The sequence below is a fragment of the Podarcis cretensis genome (assembly GCF_951804945.1).
Source record: "Podarcis cretensis genome assembly, chromosome: 4".
Lineage (NCBI taxonomy): Eukaryota > Metazoa > Chordata > Lepidosauria > Squamata > Lacertidae > Podarcis > Podarcis cretensis.
Window position 1 is genome coordinate 95,720,695 of NC_137173.1, and position 25,341 is coordinate 95,746,035.

Here is a 25,341-nt window from a genome sequence, read left to right on the forward strand (position 1 = left end):
GCAACATCACCACTGTAGTTATTTCCCGCATTCTAAGCAACCACACTATATTAGTGCAGTCGTACCTTGGTTCTCAAATGGAATTCATTCCGTTCAACTTCCAAAAACGTTCGAAAACCAAGGTGCCACTTCCGATTGGCTGCAGGAGCTTCCGGCACTGGAAGCCGCGGAAGCCACGTCGGACATTTGGCTTCCCAAAAAAGTTCACAAACCGGAACACTCACTTCCGGGTTTGCGGCATTTGGGAGCCTAAACGTTCGAGTCACAAGGCGTTTGAAAACCAAGGCACAACTGTATCGGTAATTAAGTAATGTAATCACACTAATTCATCATGGGCTCTGAAATGGCAGTGACTGACCAGGAACAAAATCATTGGGGGGTCGTAGTGGATAGATAGCTTGAAGCAAATGTTTTAGAATCCATCTTTTCCAAAGCTCCATCTTAGGAAAAGTACCGGGGGGGGGGGGGAGCTGCCAATATTGTGGTAAAGGTAAAGGTAAAGGACCCCTGAAAGTTAAGTCTAGTTGCGAACGTCTCTGGGGTTGTGGCGCTCATCTCACTTTACAGGCCGAGGGAGCCAACGTTTGTCCGCAGACAGTTTTTCCGGGTCATGTGCCCAGCATGACTAAGCCGCTTCTGGCGAACCAGAGCAGCGCACGGAAACGCCGTTTACCTTCCCACCAGAGTGGTACCTATTTATCTACTTGCACTTTGACGTGCTTTCGAACTGCTAGGTTGGCAGGAGCAGGGACCGAGCAATGAGAGCTAACCCCGTCATGGAGATTTAAACCGCCGACCTTCCGATTGGCAAGCCCTAGGCTCTGTGGTTTAGACCACAGAGCCAACCGCGTCCCTAATATTTTGCTACCGTTATACAAATCTATGGTGTAAACCACACTTATGTACAGCTCTGGTCACTTCATCTAAAAAGAAAAAGAGGAAATTATAGTGTTAGAAAGGGTCCAGAAAGAGCAACCAAGATGATCGAGGGGATGGACCAAGTCTCCTGTGAGGAAAGGTTACAACATTTGAGACTTCTTAGTTTAGAGCAGGGTGGATTTGATTTAAATCAAATTAAATCAAATGTATCCATGTTTGTTAACTGATGTGGTTAAACAATTAAAAAAAAAACATAGACTGAGTTTCAGCACACATGAAAAACTTAAAGCAAAGCCTTATTTCCTGATGAATATCCTTTCGCTTATAATGTAACTTAAATAGAAAACTTTAGAAAGATTTTTACTCCAAAAGCATTTTATTTTAAAAATCAGATTCAAACTTTTAAAAAATCTGATTTATTTATTTATTTTAAAGCATTGATTTTTATCCACCTTGGGTTAGAGAAAAGGTGAGGAAGGAGAGGGGATATGGTAGAGGTGCCAAAAATTCTATCTGGTGGGGAAAAAGTGGACAGAGAAATGTCTCACATAACCCATAATACTAGAACTCCAGTAAAGATGGAAGATTCAGTACTGGCAAAAGAAACTACTTCACACAGTTGAACTACGGAACTCAGTCCCACAAGAGATAGTGATGACCACCAACTTGGGATGGCTTTCAAGGGCGTTTTGCCAAATTCATGAAAGCTAACACTCTATCAATGGCTATCAGCCATGATAGCCCACTGTCAATATCACTTGCTGGACATCGTACAGGTGAAGTGCGCGCTGTTGCACTCAGTTTCTGCTTGAAGGCTCCCCACAGATATCTGGTTGGTACCCCTGAGAATACTGAACTAGATGAGGCTCTGGCTTATCAAGCAAGCTCTTTTGTCCTTATAAGCCACCAAAATAGGCTCCCCAGTGGTTGACAAGTTTAAAGACCAATTGCACAGGCATTATAAACATCCATAATTTAAATAAGCCACAAAACAATCCCATTAAAACATGAGACGCAGGTTGAAAGATTAAGAGAATGCCTGGGTAAACAGGTGTATCTTCAAAACATACATGGGTGATAAGTTCCTGCATTAGAAGAACGTAACTGTTAAGGTTTCTACTGTTATGAAAGGATTTCTGTGGGATTTGTTTTAGAGAAAGTAGAGGACTGGGAATGAAGCCAGCTTTTCTTCCTGCACCTCTCACATGACAATACTGGCAACATTTTAAGTACAGAGCTTCTTATTGTGCATATCTATACTGTAGCGCATTGTCGGGATCTTCTACTGAGGAACACCTTGTACTCAATAGTCCTTGACTTCGAGGCCAATCTGTGTACACAATTCACTGTGTCCAGATCCTGGTCTTTTGAGGTTTCTAAGCAAAACACCACCACCAAACAGTGATGTGCTTTATAAATCAGCATCATTCCTCCAACACACCCTATCAACATTACTTTTTCCAAACAATCTGAAAGTGAGGCAACATGACTCACAAGGACAAACATATATCTTTCAAATGACGCACCGTAAACTACCCTGATCTCATCATTATCCAAAAGTTCCAACCTCAAACGGCACATAACAATGCCTCTCACACGTTACTTTAAACCATGGTCAAGATTAACCATGGTTTAATGGTGAGCACAGTGTGCCGGTGGAAGTGGAGAAAATTGCAACCACTTTACTCCCCACAAACACACACCCACCCAATACACAGTTTGACAAAGACCTATGCTCAGTGTGTTCCAGGACTTCTGCAATGTGGGAAGAGCAAACAGAAAAAAATAATTGCATTACTAAAAATAAAGCGATAAGAGAACAACACAAGCCCATTTGTCTTTTCCCCACCAAACTGGTTTTTACTCTCCACAAGCAGCGTTCAATATAAAGGCTATTTTATTATTTTATTAAATCCCATAACAGACTTGAATTATCTCATCTGGAACGGCAAATTAATACCTCAGAGATATGTTTATGTACAAGAAAGCCAAGTGCTTACTCCACTACAAGATAACTCCTAAGGGATGATTTCCCAGGTATCAGCAAATGCACTAAAAACAAATGCAGCTTTACCAAGACAACTTAGAGACATAGCTCACACACACATATATATGCATACACTATAGTTCCAACCCAGCACAGACACACACACACAAAAGACGGGGGGGGGGGCCTAAATTGCTAGCTAGCTGCACCTTAGATGGATCATTATAAACTGGTTCCATGGGGAGAGCATCTCCCACCATAGATCACAGCAATGCCTAGGCAAACAACTGAATTTTACCCTGCTGCAGGGTTCATAAAAAGGACCAAAGTCCTGGCCCCCTTCAAGACTAGTTAGCAAAACTACTAGAAAATGGGTGGGTCCAGTTCCAATCCATGCCAATTTCCCATGTTTTCATTCATAAGTGTGTTCCATCCCAATTTTCCAATCTCTTTGCCAAAAAAAAGCATGCTATTTTAATTCAGTCCTAGATCTTTAGCAATATCTCTTTCCCTTGGGACAACCTTCTAAGATCTGCAAGGGACCAGTTCAGACAACAGCAATCGGTCCGTCTGTCAGCAACTTGCTAGGTGGGGCATGAAAGAGAAAAAGAATGGCCCCAGCCCCTTCTGGTCCTGGCCATTGCTGGTTTAACCATCAACATTTGACCCCACCAAAAGAACCCCAAGGAATGCAGCCATTAACAGGGAAAAGAAAATGTATTCCACCCATGTGGGCTGGGCAATATTTGGTTTTCAACACCAATATACCATCACCTAAACATTGAAATATATTGATATATCATAATGTCTGAAATAAGGATGGAATTATGGAGAGGCATTGGCTGGTTTCGCCGATTTCCCCCCATTCTTATTTTTGCATAGTACAAAAACACACATCATGATTCATGATATATTGCCAAGTCAAAAATTATGAAACAGTTATCACAATATGGACTTCAAATTGGTTTTGGACGATATATCACCCAGCCCTACCCATGTCTTATATTGCAAATACAGGAGGAATTTTTTTTGTCAGAGACATTTGGGGTGGGGAGTGAAGGTTCAAGTTCCTGAGTTCAAGGGCAAGAATGAAAACAAAATTTAGGCCCGCCATGTAACGAACAAGAAGCCGCTGGAAACTGATTTACTACTACCCCGGGTTTGTATTTCACCCTCCCAGCATCAGCCCACATTCCTGGACCTTGACAGTTAAATCTTTCTTCTTAGCCTCTTTTGGTATGTTCCTGTAAAGGTCTAGGAGTGTGGATAATGGCTGCCAAGGCCTCTCCAGCTTGCAGTGTTTTGCTTCAAAAAGTCAGCCCTCACAGCCTCATCTCTGAACAAAGATCCAGTGCAGAATAAGTCAAATAAAACAAAACCTAATCACAATCCAAATATTATCCATGGATTTTTCCCCCCTCCCTGTTCCTAATGCTATCAACTTCAAGCATATGTTTTAAAAGGGAGTTGCTTCAGCATATGCAAAGCCAGGCAAGACCCCACATATTTAAGCGCCCTGTTTATTGAGATAAAGGAAATATATTACCCACCTTGCGATAAATCATGTGGCACATGGCCACTCTAAGCTTCATGCCGGCACGTTGTACGTGATAAAAATACAAGTGGTGAGAGATGGCCAAAACCAGCGTACACACGGACAAGGCAGCTGCGGAGGCATAGGCGTATTTCAAGGCAACATCCGAGCCACTGTTTTCAAAATAAGCAATAATCATTCCCAGAAATATTGGCTGGATTAATTTGAGCGTTTCCTAAAGAGTGGGGAGAAAAGCGAGGGTGGGGGAGAGGCTTTTAAAAAACACAGCAGAATCATAATAGTGCTTCAAAAGTAGAATCATCTTAACCAGCAAACATCAAACCATCTTAGTCCACTGTTTCGTAGATAATAGAACATGTTCCTGCACATTATGGGGACTATTTTTTACCTTCCTACGCCGGTCGGTTGCATCTAAGCTTTGCTACGTGCTTAGACACAATGGTGTAGTTGAAGAGCACGAGTCAGACTGTGGGGGATAGATGCTTACCTGCAAAATTCAAAGCAATGCCAGGATTTGAACCTGGAACTTTCAGGTTCATAGTGCAATCTTTTTGCTGTGGTGCCACACTAGCTCTCTGAAAATAATCTGTCTAGGAGCCCTCATCTGTCCACACCCTACCAAAAATGACACGATCAGTTGCCTCTTGGAGACTACAGGCTATAAAGGGAATATAGGACCTACCTGGGTGCTGTGGCTAAATGTGGGACAACATCGGCATACTCTCAGCACTATGACTGCTGCATTTGAAGTCACCGGGCACATGCACACTATAGGTTGAAAGCAATAGGATACCACTTTGAACAACTATGGCTGCCCCCAAAATAATTCTGGGAATTGTTGCTTATTACAGGCTCAGAGAATTGTTAAAGGTAAAGGGACCCCTGACCATTAGGTCCAGTCGTGGCCGACTCTGGGGTTGCGGCCCTCATCTCGCTTTATTGGCCGAGGGAGCCGGCGTACAGCTTCCGGGTCATGTGGCCAGCATGACTAAGCCACTTCTGGCAAATCAGAGCAGCGCACGGAAACGCTGTTTACCTTCCCACTGGAGCGGTACCTATTTATCTACTTGCACTTTAACGTGCTTTCGAACGGCTAGGTTGGCAGGAGCAGGGACCGAGCAACGGGAGCTCACCCTATTGTGGGGATTCGAACCACCGACCTTCTGATCGGCAAGTCCTAGGCTCTGTGGTTTAACCCACAGCACCACCTGCATCCCTGAGAATTGTTAGGGGACCCCTTATTCTCCTCACACAGCTACAAATCCCAGAGTTTCCTAAGAAGGACTGGTTCCTAAAGCCACTCTGCTCTGGAAGGGAAATGGGGTCTCCTAACAACTCTCAGCATCCTTGACAAACTATAGGAACCCGAAGCCACGAAGGTTTAAAGTGGGATCATAACACTTTAAAGGTATTGCGTGAATGTGGCACTTCCTAGAGAAAAAGCAATCAAACTGAGGAGCCAAACTGAAGTCAGCTGAGCCTGCAGCTTCGCCTGAAGGCAGAAAAACAGCTTTAATTAGTGGCGCTAAACCCAAAATACACAGAGGAGTACTGCTTGCGGCTAGTGTCTCTAGCCCATTTGTTGTCTTCCACATTTAAAGAGAAAGCTGCAAGGGTATCGACGCTCGGAAAGGGGAGGTGGGATTTCAGCACATAGAGGCTTGAGGGAAAGGGAGAGGAAGAGAGCAGGACCACCACACCGAATTCTGCCTTGCAAAACAGCTCAGCTGGTCAGAGCGTGGTGCTGATCATGCCCAGGTTGCAGGTTCGATCCCTGTTATTCCTGCATTATAGGGGGTTGCACTCAATGATCCTCATAGTCCCTTCCAACTCTACATGATTCTATGATTTCTATGATCTTACCGCGCATCTCTTTCATTGCGTTACCTCAATCAGCGTGAAAAATCCCAGAAGCAGATAAGATTTCCAGTAGCAAAGTATAATCGCCTTTGTTAAATGTGGCACCCTCGCTTCCTTTTTTGCCTTTTGCACTTCTCTGTCCCAGTACCTATAAAATAAAACATGAGTGAAGGATGCTGAAGGAGATGGGGGCAGAGAAAGAGAAAGAAAATGAAAGAAAGGAAAAGACAAGTATCAGTCCACAAAATGATCGCTTTCATGTATCAACTGTACAGAAACATAAGATGAACTGTGATAATTTGCTGGAAAAGAGAGAGGCCTTCTCCTGAGCTTATGAGAGCAGTCAAGCGTCAGTTGTTTGCTTTTCCCGCAAGGACAAGTTGGCCCTATAAACAGGCACAGGTCAGAATAAGGCCGCACTTACAAAGTTATTGAGAGATCTATCAAAATGGTTACGGTACTTTCCGCAACACAGAGAAAGCTGGAAATCAGTTTAAATGCAATCCAAGGCAATTCTGATACTTGAGCCATTGAAAAACCTGTCTTGCCTCACAAGAACTCCAATATACAAGCACACCAAGCAGAGACAGAGCAGAAAGCTGGTACTATAGGGTTTCTCCTCTCATACATTTCAACAATCCTTGACCTGAGGAAGAGACAGATTGGTGCATGCTGTGGAAGAATAAAAAAAATCCAAATACAATCACTGATATTCTGTTATCTACTTACCACTGCAACCCCTCCCCAAGCACCTTAGAGGAATCTTCGGTGAGTACCTGAAACATATCATCCTCTTCTAGTTTCCTTTTATGACCGGTAACAAATAAAGGATTCAGCCACCTGTTTGAATGATAAAATATTGCTTTACACATCAATTTCCCTCACTCTCTGACACACACACACACACACACACACACACACACCCTGTTAAGGGACTAAGGCTTACATGATTATAAAAGCAGGAATTCAGTATACAGAGCATTATATGGAAGGAAGCATTATACTAAGGAAGATAATAGCACAATAAAATTCAAAACAGTGACAATTAACTGCACATTTATTCAAAATCCAATTAAAACCATTTAGCTTAATTAATTCAACAAAACTGACAAACGTGATCCAGAGACACCAGCTTTTCAAAGTCTCAGGGCCAATTATTGCTCCAAATGTTCTGGATCAAGTGACTTTTCTTCTTTAAGCTCTCAAAGTTCTTCAGCTTGTTCAAGATGCTCATCTGAACTACCCAGATGTTTAACAAAGAATCAATCACAGTCGGCCCATCATTTGAAAAATACAGTCAAACCTCGGTTGTCAAACACAATCCGTTCCGGAAGCCCGTTCGGCTTCCGAAATGTTCGACAACTGAGGCGCAGCTTCCAATTGGTTGCAGGAGCTTCCTGCACTCCGTGTCGGATGTTCAGCTTCCAAAAAACGTTCAAAAACTGGAGCATTTAATTCTGGGTTTTCGACGTTCAAGAGCCAAAACGTTTCAAAACGGAGGCATTTGGGGACGGAGGTTTGACTGTATGACTTTAGAGCCATCTTGTTCCAAAACGGCATTCTGTTTTGGCGACTGTAACCTTGGTTTTAAGGAGCCATTTGACATCCAGCTTATATACCCAGAGTGGCTGGGGAAACCCAGCCAGATGGGCGGGGTATAAATTATTATTATTATTATTATTATTATTATTATTATTATTATTCCTGCGTTTCTAACATGACCCTCAGCCATCTTCACTTGGTTGCAAAAGTGGTCGAAAGCCAGGTGCCAAATGCACTTGGTGCCTGGCTAATTTCAAACACAGCTCCATACCTTTAAAACACATCCCCACCAACCCCCCCCCCAAAAAAAACACAGAATTATGGGAACTGTGGTTTGTTGAGGGTGCAGGGTAAGTTATATTTCCCAGGATCGGGGGAGGGGGGCAGCACTTTAATGGTATGGTGTCTACACTGCCTAACACATGAAGCAAACAAAAGACAAAAAAGGGGAGAGCTTTGATGTCACAAGCAGGTTTCTTAAGGATAGTATTTCTAGGCAACTTTGCTTTTGTTCTCCCAACCCACATCGACCCTGAGGGCAAGACAAGCTGGGGGTGAAGGCGGAGCGTTAATGTTCCCGCTGCAAAAATGGTTTTTCGGTTCTGTGAAACTCTTTGTCGTCTAAAGCCCCTCTGCCTCAGCGCCCTTTGGACTTTCAATTGCTTTTCAAATGACTTAACCACCACGGAAGTCCTTTGTCGTTCATTAATTAGCAGTGCTTTAATGCTTTCTCCTATTCAAGGCTGAGAAAAATGAGGTTTTTAAGCCCTTGCTCCCCAATGTAGCCAAGCCCTTCAAGAAGGATGTCGTTTTCCCAATGGCAAAAATGATTTCCCCTCCTCAAGACTGGCCACATCATATGCACGTACCATTTTTTAAAAAGGGAAATAGGCAGGCCACAGAGTTCACTCTTAAACAGAAATGCTCCCCCAGGCTTTTTTCAGCTGGCTCGTCCTGCTAAACACAAACTTGGGGGACTTCCCCAAGCCAGAATCAAACATCTGCTGGTTGGGCACGTGGAGCTCTTTGTACAGAGCTGTGTGTGCTTATCACAAAACACTAAAGGAAACAAAGCAGGTTGATATTTACACTAAAAGAAGGTTTCCTACAGCCTCATTCACCTGGAGAGAGAGATGTGAGGGCCCCAGAAGGGAGAGGGGAGTGGAAAAAATATTCTTTTCTTTTCAAATGAGAGATGTTTAAGACAAGGTCACTGCTTAGTTAAACCTTAGTTATGAAGGTTTTTAGGTAGCCAGTCTACAGCACTGGAGAACAAAGTACTATTTCAGAGTAACCATGCAAAGGATTGCTCCGTGCAGCTTGAAAATACGCCAAAGAGCAGAATTTTATATGTGATGTTAAAAATCAGAGGTGGGGAATCTGGATCTGGCGGACAGGTCAGATCCTTATCTCCAAGCACCCCTGCGGTTCAAGCTTGACAGGTGGGCAGGGTCACCCACCTGTCAATCACCCGATGCCACAAATACATCAGGTGCCCTGGCTTGCCCATATGGTTTGAAATCAAACCGCCTGGTCAAAAAAGAGTATGCAAGGCTTCCCAAACACTTACTGAAACTTTGCCTGAAGCAGTTCCCTACTAGCACAGGCAATCCTGCAAAGCTTCATTTGTCCAAGGCCCACCACTACCTGTTCCACACCTGACATCATGTCTGTCCCCCACAGATATGTTAGGTGCACATGCCTTGGCTGAAACAACCTTGCAGGCCAAACAGGGAGGCCTAGCAGGCCAAAAGTTTGGTTTGGATTGAGTGGTACCTCGGTTTTCGAACATAATCCATTCCGGAAGACTGTTCTGAAACGTTCAAAAGCTGAAAACTCAATAGCCGACAGCTAGGCCTCAGGATCTTGTACTCAGCTGAAGCCATGTGGCATATTCGACTTCTGAGGCGCGTTTGAAAACCGAAGCATTTACTTCCGGGTTTACGGCGTTCAAAAACTGAAATGTTTGTCAACGGAGACGTTCGAAAACCGAGGTACCACTGGGTTTCTGTGCCGCTTTTCATTCAAATGAATCCTCTAGCAGCACAACGTATAGGTCACTCCAAGAGATTTTCAAGAACTTGTGATTTTCCCTTGCAAGTCTCTTCCAAAAGGAGCAGGGTAGCCAGTAACACCAGTGGTGGGGACCTGGTGGTCCTCTTTTAGCCACAGCCAGAGGCCAGAAATGATGGGAAATAGTGGTAACTCAGGTTACATATGCTTCAGGTTACATACGCTTCAGGTTACTGACTCCGCTAACCCAGAAACAGTGCTTCAGGTTAAGAACTTTGCTTCAGGATGAGAACAGAAATCGTGTTCCGGCGGCGCGGCGGCAGCAGGAGGCCCCATTAGCTAAAGTGGTACCTCAGTTTCAGGTTAAGTACAGACCTCTGGAACAAATTAAGTACTTAACCTGAAGTACCACTGTACAACTCGGCAACAACTGATGTTGTACACAATGGGTTGTCTAGAAAGACAGCTCCACCTTCTTTTCTTCCCTCCCTTCACATTACGAGGCATTTTGAGTGCTACATCAGGGAGATAAGGAGAGATTACTATCTCTATGTATTGCCCCAGTTTACAAATTCACAGAATACTTTGACAAAGACTGGGTAAAGATCTAGGCAGATGACACCTGCACATTGCCAGAATAAGTCCAACCGCCCGACGGAAATCATGTTTCAGCCCTGTTGTGTCACAAGTGGGAACAAAGCTCTTTTGAGAGCAGCCCTCAAATAAGAAAAGTCTGCCCAGTGCATCTTTCAAGGAGCCAGATTTCAGCAAGTCATCAAAGCGGCTCAACACAATAGGAAAACATTGGTCAAGATGCACAGAAATGCTTTTTCAGATCTAACTTCATGCCTGTCTCAGTGTAACCAAGGGATGCTAACGCAACTAACTGTAAGGACAGGTATAAGGTGGCTGTAATCCTAAACACGCTATCAAGAAGTAAAGGCACGCTTCATTCACTGGGACTTCCTTCGAAGGAAGCATGTTTAGGATCGGTAAGTAAGCCCAGAAACATTTCAAAAAATGGCGAGGAGTTTCTAGACCAGACCTGCAAAACGTGTGATCTACCAAGCCAAACACAGTCCACCAGTGATGCAAAAGCATTTACTGAGTGTTTAATAAACCTCTTGTTTTTACCGCATGCCAAGTCCTGAAGGGCTGGGTGGGAAGAGGCAAGTGCTGTCAAACATCTGGCAGGCAGACCATATTCATCTTGGTGGGTCAGAAGTTGTGCCAGCCTCCGATAGACAAAGCAACAGAACACATAACTGCAGCAGCAACAACAAAACCAACTCCATTCCTTAGCTCCGAATAAAGGGCGAACTTCACAAAGCAAACTTGCGCCTGTTGCCCCAACCACCACCAGATCACAGCCAACTTTCCAAATCAATCCTTGGGGATTAATTTTTTTCTATAAAAACCAGCTTACAATATAGTTCATATCACAAGTATCTTGAAAGCTCTACATTAGCTCCCTATTTGCTCCAAAGCTAACCCATTGAAGGTGCTAGGGCTTACCTTTAAAGTCCTAAACAGCTTAGGAACCAAATGGCTAAATGAGCACCTCTTCCCATACTAGCTTGTCTGTGCCTTAAACTCCCCTGGAGAAGATCAGCTCCAAGAACGCTTACACGAAGGGCAGGGTCTTTTCTAAAGTGGCCCCATGACTCTGGAATCACCTCCCCAACGAGGTGAATGTGGCATCAACTTTGCAAGATTTTCTGCAACAAGTGAAGACCTACAGATTTTAGATACTAGATAATTTTTGAGGGTTTTTTAAAATTCTCCTCTGGTTTATTGGCATTTGTGTCTGTGTTGCCTTTTTAAAATGCTTGCTGATTTAAAATTGTGGCCCTATCTGCGCTATTACATTTAAAGCAGCGTTATACAGCTTTAAAACAGTTGCAGCTTTCCACCCAAAGAAGCCTGGGAACTTTAGTTAGTTGTACTGAGAGTTGCTAGAAGTTCCCATGATTCTGTGGTGGAAGCCATGACTGTTTAAAGTAGAATAATACTGCTTTAAATGTTTAGTGTAAATGGGGCCTGTATTTATTTTAAGTTCTGCACAATATTTCGTTCACGCTTTTGAACACTGCCCTAGTAATCTTTCAAAGCAGGGCAGTAAAGAAATACTTTGTATGAAGAAATTAAAGACATCATTTGGGATTTGACTCTTGGTTGATGGAAATACAAAATAAGCTGCACAGTTGTGAAAGGGTATTAAGATTGCCTGGGCACCCAGAGAACTGTTCAGCCTTGAGAGCTGTTTTTCAGACACTGTAACTCCCTTGAGTTTGAACAAACAATTCAACAGGGTCAGGGTGAAGGGAGAGATTGTGGAAACATAGGGCTGTTTCAACGTTTTACTATCCAAACTTCTACCTATAAACATGATGACTTTACAGTAACATCCACTTCCAAACTTCTAAACAAATGTCTGGTTTATAAAACAAAACGAGGAAAGACTATCTAACATTGTACTCCACTTCATCGTGGGTGGCCAGCTTCTCTGTTCTCAAGGGTCATTTTATTTATTTATTTTACATAATTTTTATTAATTTTTCTCATTTATACATCCTTAAGATATCAATGACTTCCCTTCTCTTTCCATGGTTCATTTTAAATATCATAAATCCCTGCATATTTTACAGAAACGACATCGTTTAGTATTCCATTATTACAACCATCATAACTTATTTACACTGTTGAATTTATCTTAACGCTGTCAGCTTTTTCAGCTGTACACAGTTATTTCCCATATATTCAATAAATGTTTTCCAATCTTCTCTAAACATATGTTCTTCTTGTTCTCTTATTCTATATGTTAAGTCTGCAATCTGCGCATATTCTGTCAACTTAAGTTGCCACTCTTTAGTTGGGACCTCACTTGTTTTCCATTTTTGGGCTAACAAAACACAGGCCACAGTAGTAGCATACATAAATAACCTTTTTTGACACCTGGGGATTTCAGTCTGAATTATCCCCAACAGAAAGGACTTTGGGGTTTGGGGGGAAAGTACTTGTAAACATTTTTTTCCCGTTCATTATGGATCATTTCCCAATACTCTTTTACCCTTTTACAAGTCCACCACATATAAAAAAAAAATGCTTTTTTTCTCAAGGGTCGTTTTATTCTCTAGTACAGAGAGAGGAAAACTGTGGCCTTCCAGATGTTGATGGACTACAAGTCCCATCATCCCTGGCCACTGGCTGTGGATGATGGGAACTGGAGTCCCACAACATCTGGAGGGCCACAGGTTTCCCATCACCAGGAGAGATGCTAGAGGGTGGTACAGGGACCTCAAGCTCTGGACATCCTGCTGCCAGGGAGACACCAGTCAATCCCCAGCTTAACTGGTCCAGAGGGAAGGTAAAACCATAGCAATAGCGGGAGAGCCCTTCCCACACGTAGAATTGCTGGAGGAAGCAAGATGATGCTGAGGCCCATCACCACACAAGGAGCTGTGATGTTGGTAAAACAGGCACAGGGAACCCCAGTGAACACGGTCCTTGAGACTTACAGTACAAGATAAAAATACAATAAATAAAATATCTCTTTATAAGTTTACTAGTAGGACAAGTACCCACTATATGAAATTCAGAAAGAGAGCTGGGTGGATATGTGTTTCTGTTATAGGGGTTTGTTTTATATAGATGTACGGAGGGCCTTCTCGGCAGTGGCACCCTCCCTGTGGAACAGCCTCCCATCAGATGTCAAGGAGATAAATAACTACACAACTTTTAGAAGATATCTGAAGGCAGCCCTGAATCGGGAAGCTTTTAATGTTTGATGTTTTATTATGTTTTTATATGTGTTGGAAGCTGCCCAGAGTGGCTGGGGCAACCCAGTCGGATGAGCGGAGTATAAATATTAATAATAATAATAATAATAATAATAATAATATTACAGCACTCTTTTTACACCTCTCAAGCTTAAGTGCAATGTTCTTATTTCTAAACTGGGAGGGTATTTTCTGGAAAGTCTTCCTCCTGCTTCATTCCTCGACAATATAGTGCACAGGGGCTCGATTAACTTTCTTGACTTATCTGCTGCTCTGCACATGGGGCATTTTTCACCTTTCCACTTGGGGCTCAGATTGTGCTGACCTGTGGTTGCTGGATATCCTGTAGTAGTAGCAATAATAATAATAATAATTTATTATTTGTACCCCGCCCATCTGGATGGGTTTCCCCAGCCACTGTGGGCGGCTTCCACAGAGACCAAAAATACACTAAAATGTCATACATTAAAAACTTCCCTGAACAGGGCTGCCTTAAGATGTCTTCTGAATGTCTGGTAGTTGTGGTAGTTGTTTATCGCTTTGACATCTGATGGGAGGGCGTTCCACAGGGCGGGCGCCACTACCGAGAAGGCCCTCTGCCTGGTTCCCTGTAACTTTGCTTCTCGCAATGAGGGAACCGCCAGAAGGCCCTCGGAGCTGGACCTCAGCGTCCAGGGAAAACGATGGGGGTGGAGACGCTCCTTCAAGTATACTGGGCTGAGGCCACTGTGGTTGGTACTGTCTGGTGAAAGCGGGCTTGAAAGCACATGCAACAGCTAGATCAGGTAGGGAAGGAAACCCATTTATGTGTGTGCAAAAGAGAGAAGTCATGTTAGACATATTGGACAACGTATGTTTTCAGTTGTCATAAGCAACAGTTCTTGCCAATGGATTAGATGTGGGGAACAGAGTGTACATAAAGTGTACTGGACCCAGGAAATCCTGTAGCTCAGATAAATGCCTTGACAACCAAAGCTAGAGTTTAGTTTATCTCTCTCTGAAAGCCAGCCTAAATCAGCATGGATATAAATTAATTTACGTCATGACCTTGAGCCAAGCAATACCCCTATCCACTGCTGTTCTAGTAAGTGGTTCTCCTTGTACTTCTGTATACTTCCTCTTGGAACCACCTGAATGAATCTTTTGGATCCCTGGCAGTCCATGGACTGCAGTCTGGGACCTCCTGATTGTCTAAGATTAAGTTGTTCTTTTCTTGCATTTCCACAAGATGTGGCATGCTTTAAGATCTCCACCCCTAAAATATAATAGAAAACAGGTGTATCAACAGCCATTAGCCAACATATTTTGTTCATTTTGTTCATATAGACAAAATATTAAAAACTGAAGATCCTATGTGTCAAACACATTTGAACAGTCAAAAATGCTATAGAGGTGCAAAGTATATGACTCATACAGCAACTTTTGCCATCTCATCTTCAAGGTCACGACCAACTTAAATCTTAAGCATGAATTCCAATCCAGGCCAAACATTTCTAAGCTCTTCTTCTTAAAAGAACAAATTCTTCTTAAAAGAAGAATAAATTCTGAAAGCAAACACACATCCATCTGAAGCGCAGAATCTGGGATTCTGAAGTAGCTTCCATACAAAGTATACACAACTCTGAACCCTGAATCTTCCCCCTTGGCAGATTCCTCAGAGAACCTGTTTATTATATGCTGCAAAATGTTTACAGGCAGTTAGTCACTCAGAGCTCATGGTACGTACACCAGCCCTGGGCCTTGCGCTAGAAAAGCCATTGGAAAGTATTTAAGCTACTTATGCGGGTAAAATAACTAAAGGAAATACAAAGATTTCAACCAGATTGCATCATTTCAGAAGCAGGGTGACTTGGCTGATCCAGCACAACATTATCCATGAACTACAAAGGATTTTCAAAGGTCTTGCCTTTCCTCTCTCACTAATGAGAAATAAAAAGTCAAAATGCAGCATATCTAGAGCACAGTCCCGTATGTTTACTTAGAAGTAAGCCCCGCCAGGCTCCATGGTGCTTCCTGTCTATAGGTTGGTTTAACAGTGGTCCTTGGATTTTTGTGATGCTGCATACAAGAAATTAAAAGTTCTCATTAAACAAGAACTTAAAAGTTCCTGTAGACCAGGGAGTCCGAAACTGTGGTCCATGGACCACCAGCAGTCCACAAGAATCATTCAGGTGGTTCGTGGCATGTCTTCATTCAATATTCCTACCAATTTTAAACTGTATTATTAGTAATAGTAAAAGGTAAAGGGACCCCTGACCATTAGGTGCAGTTGTGGCCGACTCTGGGGTTGCGGCGCTCATCTCTCTTTATTGGGCGAGGGAGCCGGCGTACATGTGGCCAGTATGACTAAGCCGCTTCTGGTGAACCAGAGCAGCGCACGGAAACGCCGTTTACCTTCCCGCCAGAGCGGTACCTATTTATCTACTTGCATTTTGACGTGCTTTCAAACTGCTAGGTTGGCAGGAGCAGGGACCGAGCAACGGGAGCTCACCCCGTCGCGGGGATTCAAACCACCAACCTTCTCATCGGCAAGACCTAGGCTCTGTGGTTTAACCCACAGCGCCACCCATGTCCCATTAGAAATAGTACATAAGCCAAAATTACGTATAGTCAAAACATATTGGGTTCAACGGCGGGTGGGATTGCCAATGTCTTTTTTCCCCAGACACCCGCTACTTTCCGTTTTTTAATTTTTTGCCAAGTATGTAAGTTGTGGGCTTACTGTATTAATATTTTACCACATAGAAAAATCATTCTATTCATCTACATTTATGTTATGTTATTTATTTATTTCTGTTTTTCTGCAACCAACAAGCAAGCAGCTACTCTTAAATTCCATATCAATTCCTTATGGCTTGTTTGTGGATCAAATATTCTAATAATTCTATGGAATGCAAATTCTAACAGTATAAAATCCAATATAAGAAATAAAAGAAGCAATAGAAATACAGTTAAAAACCATACAGCACCTAATACCACACATTACAATTGTTACATCAGGCAGACAAATCATAAGGAGGTCCACCAATATCATCAGCAATTTCCAACTCGTCCATGGCAAAAAAGTTTAGGTACCACTAGCCCAGACCATTCACATTGTGTTGGTTACTTTCCAGACCAATTTCGCTGCAGACAGGTGGTGTCCCTTCCCTCATACATGCAAACAGACATAAGACTGTGCACATTTCCGGAAGCTGATCCCTGTGACAACGTCCCAAACTGTGCAATAAGCTGAAAAAGGAGGACAATGGGAAAGCTCAGATGGTAGAGCATGAGACTCTTAATCTCAAAATCATGGGTTTGAATCCCACATTGGGCAAAAGATTCCTACAATACAGGGGATTGAACTAAATGACCCATGCGGTCCCTGCTAACTATACAATTCTATTATTCTAAGACATCAGTACAACCACATTTGTAGAAGATACCCAGACACAAGATTGGATAAATAAGGTACATACAAAAAGGCAAGAGGCATGGAAGAGAGAAATTCAGATGAATGCACTTACAGGAACAATTTGTTTCAGCTTTCAGCTGTTAACTCTATGGAGACCTGCCGTGTCTGAACCTAAACCACCTTGTGACCTTCCCCTAGCTGTTAATACATCAAAGGTACCTTGTGAACAAACTATTCCTGCACAATCTTTCCCCAGATAACATGCCTGCCAGAACAGACATCAGCAAGCATTTAGAGAAATAGTATCTGCATATTTACATGGACGAGGATGGTTCGGAGTGAGCAACAATCACACTTCTCCTTAGCTTACGGGAAGCAGTAAATGTTTCCATTCTTAGTCAAAACGATTGAAGTCTTCATATTCTGAACCTAAAGACCACAAAACATCTCTGGCCAGCGACTGGGTGACTCTCATACGGCAGTACAGTGGTACCTCAGGTTAAGTACTTAATTCGTTCTGGAGGTCCGTTCTTAACCTGAAACTGTTCTTAACCTGAAGCATCGCTTTAGCTAATGGGGCCTCCTGCTGCTGCTCTGCCACCAGGGCACACTTTCTGTTCTCATCCTGAAGCAAAGTTCTTAACCTGAAGCACTAATTCTGGCTTAGCGGAGTCTGTAACCTGAAGCGTATGTAACCTGAAGTGTATGTAATCCGAGGTACCACTGTACAGCAATACCCATCTTGTATATGGGTTTGAGTGCCAAGGTGGGAGATCTGCAATGGTTATTAGCAGCCCCAGAAGGCTGCTTTCTCTAACAGCGCCCCCCCCCCCCCCCAGCATTCAAAATTTGCCAGGCACCAGGCTCATTTTGCAACTGGCTATCGGCCACTTGCGACCAACTGATGATGCCTCGGTGCCAGGATGGTTGGTGCTGACATCTCCACCATCTGGAGATGGTGACTGGGGAGCCTTGGATCTTGACTGTTTTCACGCACCAACAACACATCCTATAGAATTCTGCCTGTGATATTTTATCTGCACGATCAGAACGGATCTCAGGAACCCAAAAGTCGTCTTAAAAAATATGACTTTTGAGCCATCAGGCCCCAAAATGGCAACTAGGCATTCTGTTTCGGTGACTGTAACCCTGGTTTAAGGAGTCATTTGGCACCTAGCTTGTCCAAGTTTCTAACACCATATCTCTCTCTCTCTCTCTCTCTCTCTCTCTCACACACACACACACACACACACAACTAATTACTATCTGCTGGGCAGAGAGGAAGACAGGAAAAATAAATGTACAGTGGTTGCTCAGGTTGCGAACGTGATCCGTGCAGGAGGCACGTTCGCAACCCACAGTGTCCACAAAAACAGCGCCGTGTCTGCGCACACACGGGTTGCGATTCAGCCCTTCTGCGCATGCGCAAAGCGTGATTTAGTGCTACTGCGCATGTGCAGAAACCCAGAAGTAACCTGTTCCGGTACTTCCGGGTTTCGGCTCATCTGTAACCCAAAAACGCGCAACTTGAAGCATCTGTAACCTGAGGCATTACTGCACCTGCCTTTCCACCCTGCAGAATATAGCGTGGGTTTTTTTTGGGGGGGGGGTGTGGAAATGATTTGCCTCAGTTAAACACCCTCACCCAAAGCACCACTTCCCAAATCTTCCATTCAAACCACCCCATTGGCCCATGTAGCCCTGCAACCTTCTTCTCACTGTGGCTGGCCTGATGAAACTTTAAGTACAAAATTAGCTGTGGGGGATCCTAATCACATTCAGTCTGGCCTGGCTGAAATCTTGCTCCTTAAGGTAGGTCAGGGTTATTGTCCCCAGGATAATTGCAGAGGAGTGGGGTGGGGTGGGGTGTGGACTGAAGCTGAGAAAGACAAGGCAGCTTGTCTAAAGTCACCTAGTGAGTTTGTTGGCAGGGGCAACATTTGAACCAAGGACCCCAATTCTCTTTGCCTCTACAAGGATGGAGTGGAGTCTAGCAACAAAAACAGGATCCAGAAGAATAGAGGACTGCATAGTTACGGGAAAATATAAGTTATTGTTCCTCCACTGTGTGTGTCTCAAAAGTCAGCTAAGCCTGGCAGAAATTGAGCGAACAGCAGCTGGAATTTTTGTTAAAGTGAGAAGAGGGTTGAACCACAAAGCCTAGGACTTGCCAATCGGAAGGTTGCAGGTTCGAATCCCCACGATGGGGTGAGCTCCCATTGTTCGATCCCTGCTCCTGTCAACCTAGCAGTTCGAAAGCACGTCAAAGTGCAAGTAGATAAATAGGTACCATTCCAGCGGAAAGGTAAACAGCGTTTCCGTGCGCTGCTCTGGTTCGCCAGAAGCAGCTTAGTCATGCTGGCCACATGACCTGGAAGCTGTCTGCTAACAAACGCCGGCTCCCTCGGCCTATAGAGCGAGATGAGCGCCACAACCCCAGAGTCATCCGTGACTGGACGTAATGGTCAGGGGTCCCTTTACCTTTTTATTCTAAGATAAGGGATGAAAGGTTACCTGAGATGTTTAAAATCAATACTTCTCACCTCTTTTAAGCACTCTGATTAAAGCCTGCTTTTACTTTAACCCGGGTGCTTAAAAGAGATGCATGAATTCATTTTATATTATAAAAGGGTAAGGAACAGTGAGGAAAAAAATATGTGACCTAAAGTCAAGGATGATAAAATTTAACAAGGACGATAAATTTAACATGACATGTCACGTTACAGAAATTAATGCAAGTGATGGATATTTGTGACTCCAGCAACCAAACATCAGAAAGGTTTACTTTCCATCTCACAAAAGATCTGCTGTTGCCCAGTAATTACCAGCTCTGTTTATGGAAATTTCTGGGCACTTAGCCCACATTCCAGCACACCTAACTTCAAGCAGGATTGTGGCCCTTTTTCTTCATGTAAAGTGATATTCTTGCCTAAATCATCCTTATTCTAAATAAATCCACTCTGGTGCTGCGGTACAACAATATAAACCTAGCCCTTTTCTTTTAGACAGAAAGTTAAACTTCTAGCCCAATCCTAATCAGGTCTCCCCAGAACTAAGCCCTGTTGAGTTTAGTAAAGTTTGCTTCTAGATAAATGGAACTTGCTTTCTGAGTAGGCATGTATAAGAATAAGCTGTATGCCATGATTGTGGGATATTATTTTCAGTTAGATTTGATGTATTCCATTTTCGTATCTTTTATATTTTCTTTCACCGGCTGAATTATCACAGACTTCTACACACAGAGAGAGAGCTCTTCCATTTAAGCACTATTTAAGCACTATTTAAGCACTATTTAAGCACCCTAGTTCACTTCGACAAATAAATGACTGCACAATCCTAACCATGTCTACTCAGAAATAAGTCCAATTTAAGCCAGTGGGGTTTACTTCCAGTTAGTTGGTGTTAAGAATTCAGTCTTAATTTAGAGAACAATTCTAACGCCCGCATCATTTTTCAGTGTTCAAGAAGCTTGACAAATCCTACAGTCTACTTACTGGTTTTCAAACACTGTAGAAAAACAAATACTACTACTGAACACACAATACCTTTTGCTCCAGAATTATGATACTGAAATGCAAGCTACTCTAGAATAAACACAGATTGGGAGGGGAGGGAGGGGAGATTAAGTCAATGGGGAGAACACAATTCCCTGGTCACCTCGTGTCCCCAAGTACTGCTTCATGTCGATGAGGAGACACTCTAGAAAGCAAATCCTTCCCAAGATTTGCGGCCTCATGGCAGATCCATTTGTCTATTTATCTAATTCTCTAATTCTCTAATATTTATCTAATCCAGAGGATCCCGGGACGGTATACAGGCGGAACGGCGTTCTAAACACCCCACATCTTAACAGCGCGTGGGTTCTTATTACGGCACTCTGCACATGCCCAGGGGTACCATTGGCGCTGGTTCTCATCTTCCGCAACTGAAGCGGAGGGGGGGGGAGGATGCAAAAATAAAAATAAATCAACAATTAATTAAGGCAGAGGAGCAACTCGATCATTTGCTGGAATGAGAAGGGGAAGCAAGAAAGAAAAAAGAAAAATCTTTCCCAAGATTTGCGGCCCGATGGCAGATTCATTTGTCTATTTATCTAACTTATATCCCGCCCTCCGCCCGAGGATCCCAGGGCGGCATGGCATGCAGGCAGAATGGCGCTCTAAACACCCCGCATCTTAACAACGCATGGCTTTTCATTTCGGCGCTCTGCACGTGTCCAGGGGTACCATTGGCGTTGGTTCTCATCTTCCGCAACTGAAGCGGGGGAGGATGCAAAAAAAAAAAAACCCACCACCAATTAATTTGCTGGAATGAGAAGGAAAAGCAAAAGGGGTAAAAAAAAAATAAGAAAACACAACACGAAAGGGATCCCGCCGCCGACCTACCAGAAGAAAAGCCGCGAGCAGAAGTTGGCACCGCGCAAAGGGTTGCGCTTCTCGTCCCGGGAAGGCAGCGCCTCCATCGCGCGCCGGGGAAGGAGCGCAAGGCGCCGCAGCAGCCGCAGGCGACGCCGATCGGCCGGGACCCGGCAGCCCAATGGCCCGGCAGCCGCTGCTTTGCCGGGAAAGAGCCTCCCCCGGCAGGGCAGGGCAGGACAGCCGCCGCCGCCGCTTCCGGGAAACCCGACACCCTCGAGCTGCAAGCGGCCCGCAGGGCCCTAGAGGGAGCTGCAGCCGCGCAGCGATCCGAAAGGAGGGGAAGGGAAGAGACAGGCAGGCGCGCGCGCGCGCGCGCTCTCCAAGATCGAATCGGTCTCCTTTCCGGTCCGCTCATCGCTCGCAGGGAATCCCGCTCCTGGGATCAGAATCAAAAGCGTCTTCCTTTGCACCAGCCCCTAGCCGTAGCAATGAAATGAAATGAAATGTACGGAAGATAGGGGTAAAAACTCAGCTACAGACAATACCTTTGGGGGTTTACATCCATAATCAAATAATAGATTTAATATATATTTAAGATAGAGATGTAGGGATGCAGGTGGCGCTGTGGGTTAAAGCCTCAGCGCCTAGGGCTTGCCGATCGAAAGGTCGGCGGTTCGCATCCCTGCGGCGGGGTGCGCTCCCGCTGCTCGGTCCCAGCGCCTGCCAACCTAGCAGTTCGAAAGCACCTCCGGGTGCAAGTAGATAAATAGGGACCGCTTACCAGCGGGAAGGTAAACGGCGTTTCCGTGTGCGGCTCTGGCTCGCCAGAGCAGCGATGTCACGCTGGCCACGTGACCCGGAAGTGTCTCCGGACAGCGCTGGCCCCTGGCCTCTTGAGTGAGATGGGCGCACAACCCCAGAGTCTGTCAAGACTGGCCCGTACGGGCAGGGGTACCTTTACCTTTACCTTAAGATAGAGATTAAAACTCTACTCTAGACAATACCCCACTGACCACTTTACTGCTCTCTTCTCCATCGGCTCGGGAGCTTTTTCTGGGACGCTTGCGGGGTATGATAGCACCCTTTGTCGTTTGAGCATCTTTATCAAGATGCTAACAGATCTGCCTGCCTTTGATCAGTTGTGCTTGAAGGGAAGCGCACCAGTCCTCTGATTCTCTAATATTTTCCAGCCCAGATAGATGTTAACCAAAGGATCTCACCATAGTCATCTCTTTGCAGGAGCAAAGAAGCACAGGAGAATCAGATGCACCACAAGAGCATTTTGGATGGGATGGCTTTCAAAGAGGGCTAGACAATTGCATGGAGGAGAGGCCTACCAAAGGCAACTAGCCGTGATGGCTATGCTCAGAAGCACTTGCTGGAAGCCACAGACTCCCGCAACGTGTTTCACAAGGGCCCCTTCCTTCCATCTGACCCAGTACCTGAGGGTCGTCATGGCTCTCCAGGGATTTGGCCAGAACAAAGTACAGTGGTACATCGGGTTACATACGCTTCAGGTTACATACAATTCAGGTTACAGACTCCGCTAACCCTGAAATAGTACCTCGGGTTAAGAACTTTGCTTCAAGATGAGAACAGAAATTGTGCTCCGGTGGCGTGGCAGAAGCGGGAGGCCCCATTAGCTAAAGTGGTGCTTCAGGTTAAGAACAGTTTCAGGTTAAGAACGGACCTCCGGAACGAATTAAGTACTTAACCAGAGGTACCTCTACTTACGGACATCTGTTCCAGGGTACCGCTCGCACCCCAAAATGTCTGTAAGTAGAGTGCCGCTTCTCCACGTGCATGTGACATGATAGAGTGCTCCTGCGCATGTGCGAAGCGGTGAACCCGGAAGTAAACACTTCTAGGTTTGACGTGTTCATAACCTGAAAAAAACGCAACATGTAGCAAACGCAACTTGAGGTACGACTGTATATCAGGGGTCAGCCAGTGTCTCCAGCACTGATCGCGCAGCGGACCAGAGGGCGGGGGAGCACATGCCCATATGTGTGTGCACGCTATTTCAGGCGCACTTCCGGGTCGGAGGGGCACTGGAAATAACTTATGTGCATGAGCCTCCTCTGACTCAGCTGTGCACCAGAAATAATGCTTGTGCATGTGCAAATAACACATGCACACAAGCTATTTCCAGTGTTCCTCTGACCCAGAAGTGGGCAGCCACGCAGCGCCGCTAAGAGCGGGCGGCAGGGGTCGCCGTGGGCTGGATAAACGAGTTTATGTTGGGGAAAAGCTCACTCCCTGAAAAGAAAACGGAGTGATCAGCAGGCGCCTGGCTCCCAGCCATGTTAGTACCAGTCTGGCGCATGAGGATGGGGGACACAGGAAGTAAGCATTCCGATAGAATAGTGCACTCACTTGGCATTTCCACCTACCTGAACTCTGAGCCTTTCCCCCCTTGTTCTGGTCTGCCTCTCTCCTAAGGAAGATGCAAGCTCTTGCTGATGGAAGTCACTGCTGGGGAGAGTGTTCCTGTGATTCCCAAATGTTTCAGAAGCATCTTTTCGTTCCTTTAGCTGCTTGATATAATCGTAGCATGGCAGGGTTGGAAGGGATCCCAAGGGTCATCTAGTGCAAGCCCCGGCAATGCAAGCATCCTGCCCACAGCCAGCCCTGGCTGGGCTCCAGACTCCAGCCTTCTGGTTACCACTGCAATTCTGCATGGTGTGGAGAAAGGGGAGAGAGAAATGTGATGCTTACACTCTCGTAACACTGATATGAAATCCACACCATGCAGCCCTTTCAATAAGTAAATTCTAAAGGGCTGTCACATGGAGGATTGAGCAAGCTTGTTTTCTCCTGCCCCAGAGGCCATGAGAGCCTCATGCAGTGACTCTCCTTCATTGGAGGTTTTTAAGCAGCGCTTGGGTGGCCATCGGCCGTGGATCATCTAGTTGAGATTCCTGCACTGCAGGGGGTTGGGCTAGATGACCCTTGGGGTCCCAACTCTACAATTCTATGATGCTATGTTTCAAAGAGCATCCAATGCACCTTTAAAGCACATCACTTCCCCCAAAATGATTTGTGCCAGATGGAAACCCAGCCGGGTGGGCGGCGTACAAATAATAAATTACTATTACTATTGTGGCTTCCCTCTCACAGACCTACAGTCACCAGAACCCCTAACAAACTACAATTCTCAGGATCATTTTGGGGGAAGACAACTGGTTTTTGGAACAGAGATGGAGAACCTGCAGTTTGCTCACCTCCATTTCCTAGGAACCAGGAATGGGAAGCTCAAATGCTTCTAACCGTATGGTTACAGGGAGGAGCATGTATAAAATATTGAATGTACAGTGGTACCTCGGGTTACAGATGCTTCAGGTTACATACGCTTCAGGTTACAGACTCCGCTAACCCAGAAATAGTACCTCGGGCTAAGAACTTTGCTTCAGGATGAGAACAGAAATCGTGCTCTGGTGGCGCAGTGGCAGCAGGAGGCCCCATTAGCTAAAGTGGTGCTTCAGGTTAAGAACAGTTTCAGGTTAAGAACGGACCTCCGGAACAAATTAAGTTCTTAACCCGAGGTACCACTGTACCTGTATCAAAATTATTAAAGGAATGTCAAGGAGGGAAGGAGGGGGAAAGAGAGATTGTGGAGCTCTGGTGGTGGGTGATGATTGGATGAGGATTTGAAAGGGAGTTTGAATGCGAGGCAGTTGAGAGCAGTGGGTTCTGGAAGGGGTGGTTGGGCAACTATTCAGTTTAGGATCAGCAGTCTAGTCGTCATTTTTGTAATAAAGCAGCATTTAAGATAAAGAGAATTTGAGGCCTTAAGCTCAGGTACACACGTCGTTTAGTGAATCCTCCATACAGCCTCCTTTAGTGAGGGTGCAGTACCCAGGATCTGGACCAAACATTGATATTTTTTGCTCTTATCTAGTTTCATATGTTAAGATCTGGGTCTAATGATATAATAGGGGTGGGGGCTTTTTAAATAGTGGGGGCTGCCA

At 44.7% G+C, this 25,341-nt stretch overlaps 2 protein-coding genes across 4 annotated transcripts in view; one reads left to right on the forward strand and one right to left on the reverse strand.

The window, feature by feature from the left end:
• Positions 1–24,139, reverse strand: part of ABCC4 (ATP binding cassette subfamily C member 4 (PEL blood group)) — a 157,709-nt gene extending 133,570 nt beyond the window's left edge. For 2 of the 3 annotated variants that reach the window (XR_013837848.1, XM_079972433.1), the window contains exons 1-4: positions 21,398–21,565; positions 7,011–7,121; positions 6,309–6,429; positions 4,417–4,635 (exon numbers count right to left, since the gene is read on the reverse strand). Coding sequence is in view for 2 of the 3 variants with exons in the window: in XM_079972433.1 (XP_079828559.1) it covers positions 4,417–4,635; positions 6,309–6,429; positions 7,011–7,121; positions 21,398–21,474 (528 nt within the window). In the remaining variant the exon portion in view is untranslated. Of the gene's footprint in view, positions 1–4,416; positions 4,636–6,308; positions 6,430–7,010; positions 7,122–21,397; positions 21,566–23,763 lie in introns of those variants that run through there. The other variant, XM_079972434.1, reaches the window with a different exon arrangement.
• The window catches only part of CLDN10 (claudin 10), a 269,694-nt gene continuing 266,088 nt past the window's right edge, over positions 21,736–25,341 (forward strand). Inside the window, exon 1 of the mRNA XM_079973083.1 lies at positions 21,736–21,890. Coding sequence (XP_079829209.1) covers positions 21,869–21,890 — 22 coding nt within the window. The 5' untranslated portion in view covers positions 21,736–21,868. The remainder of the gene's footprint in view (positions 21,891–25,341) is intronic.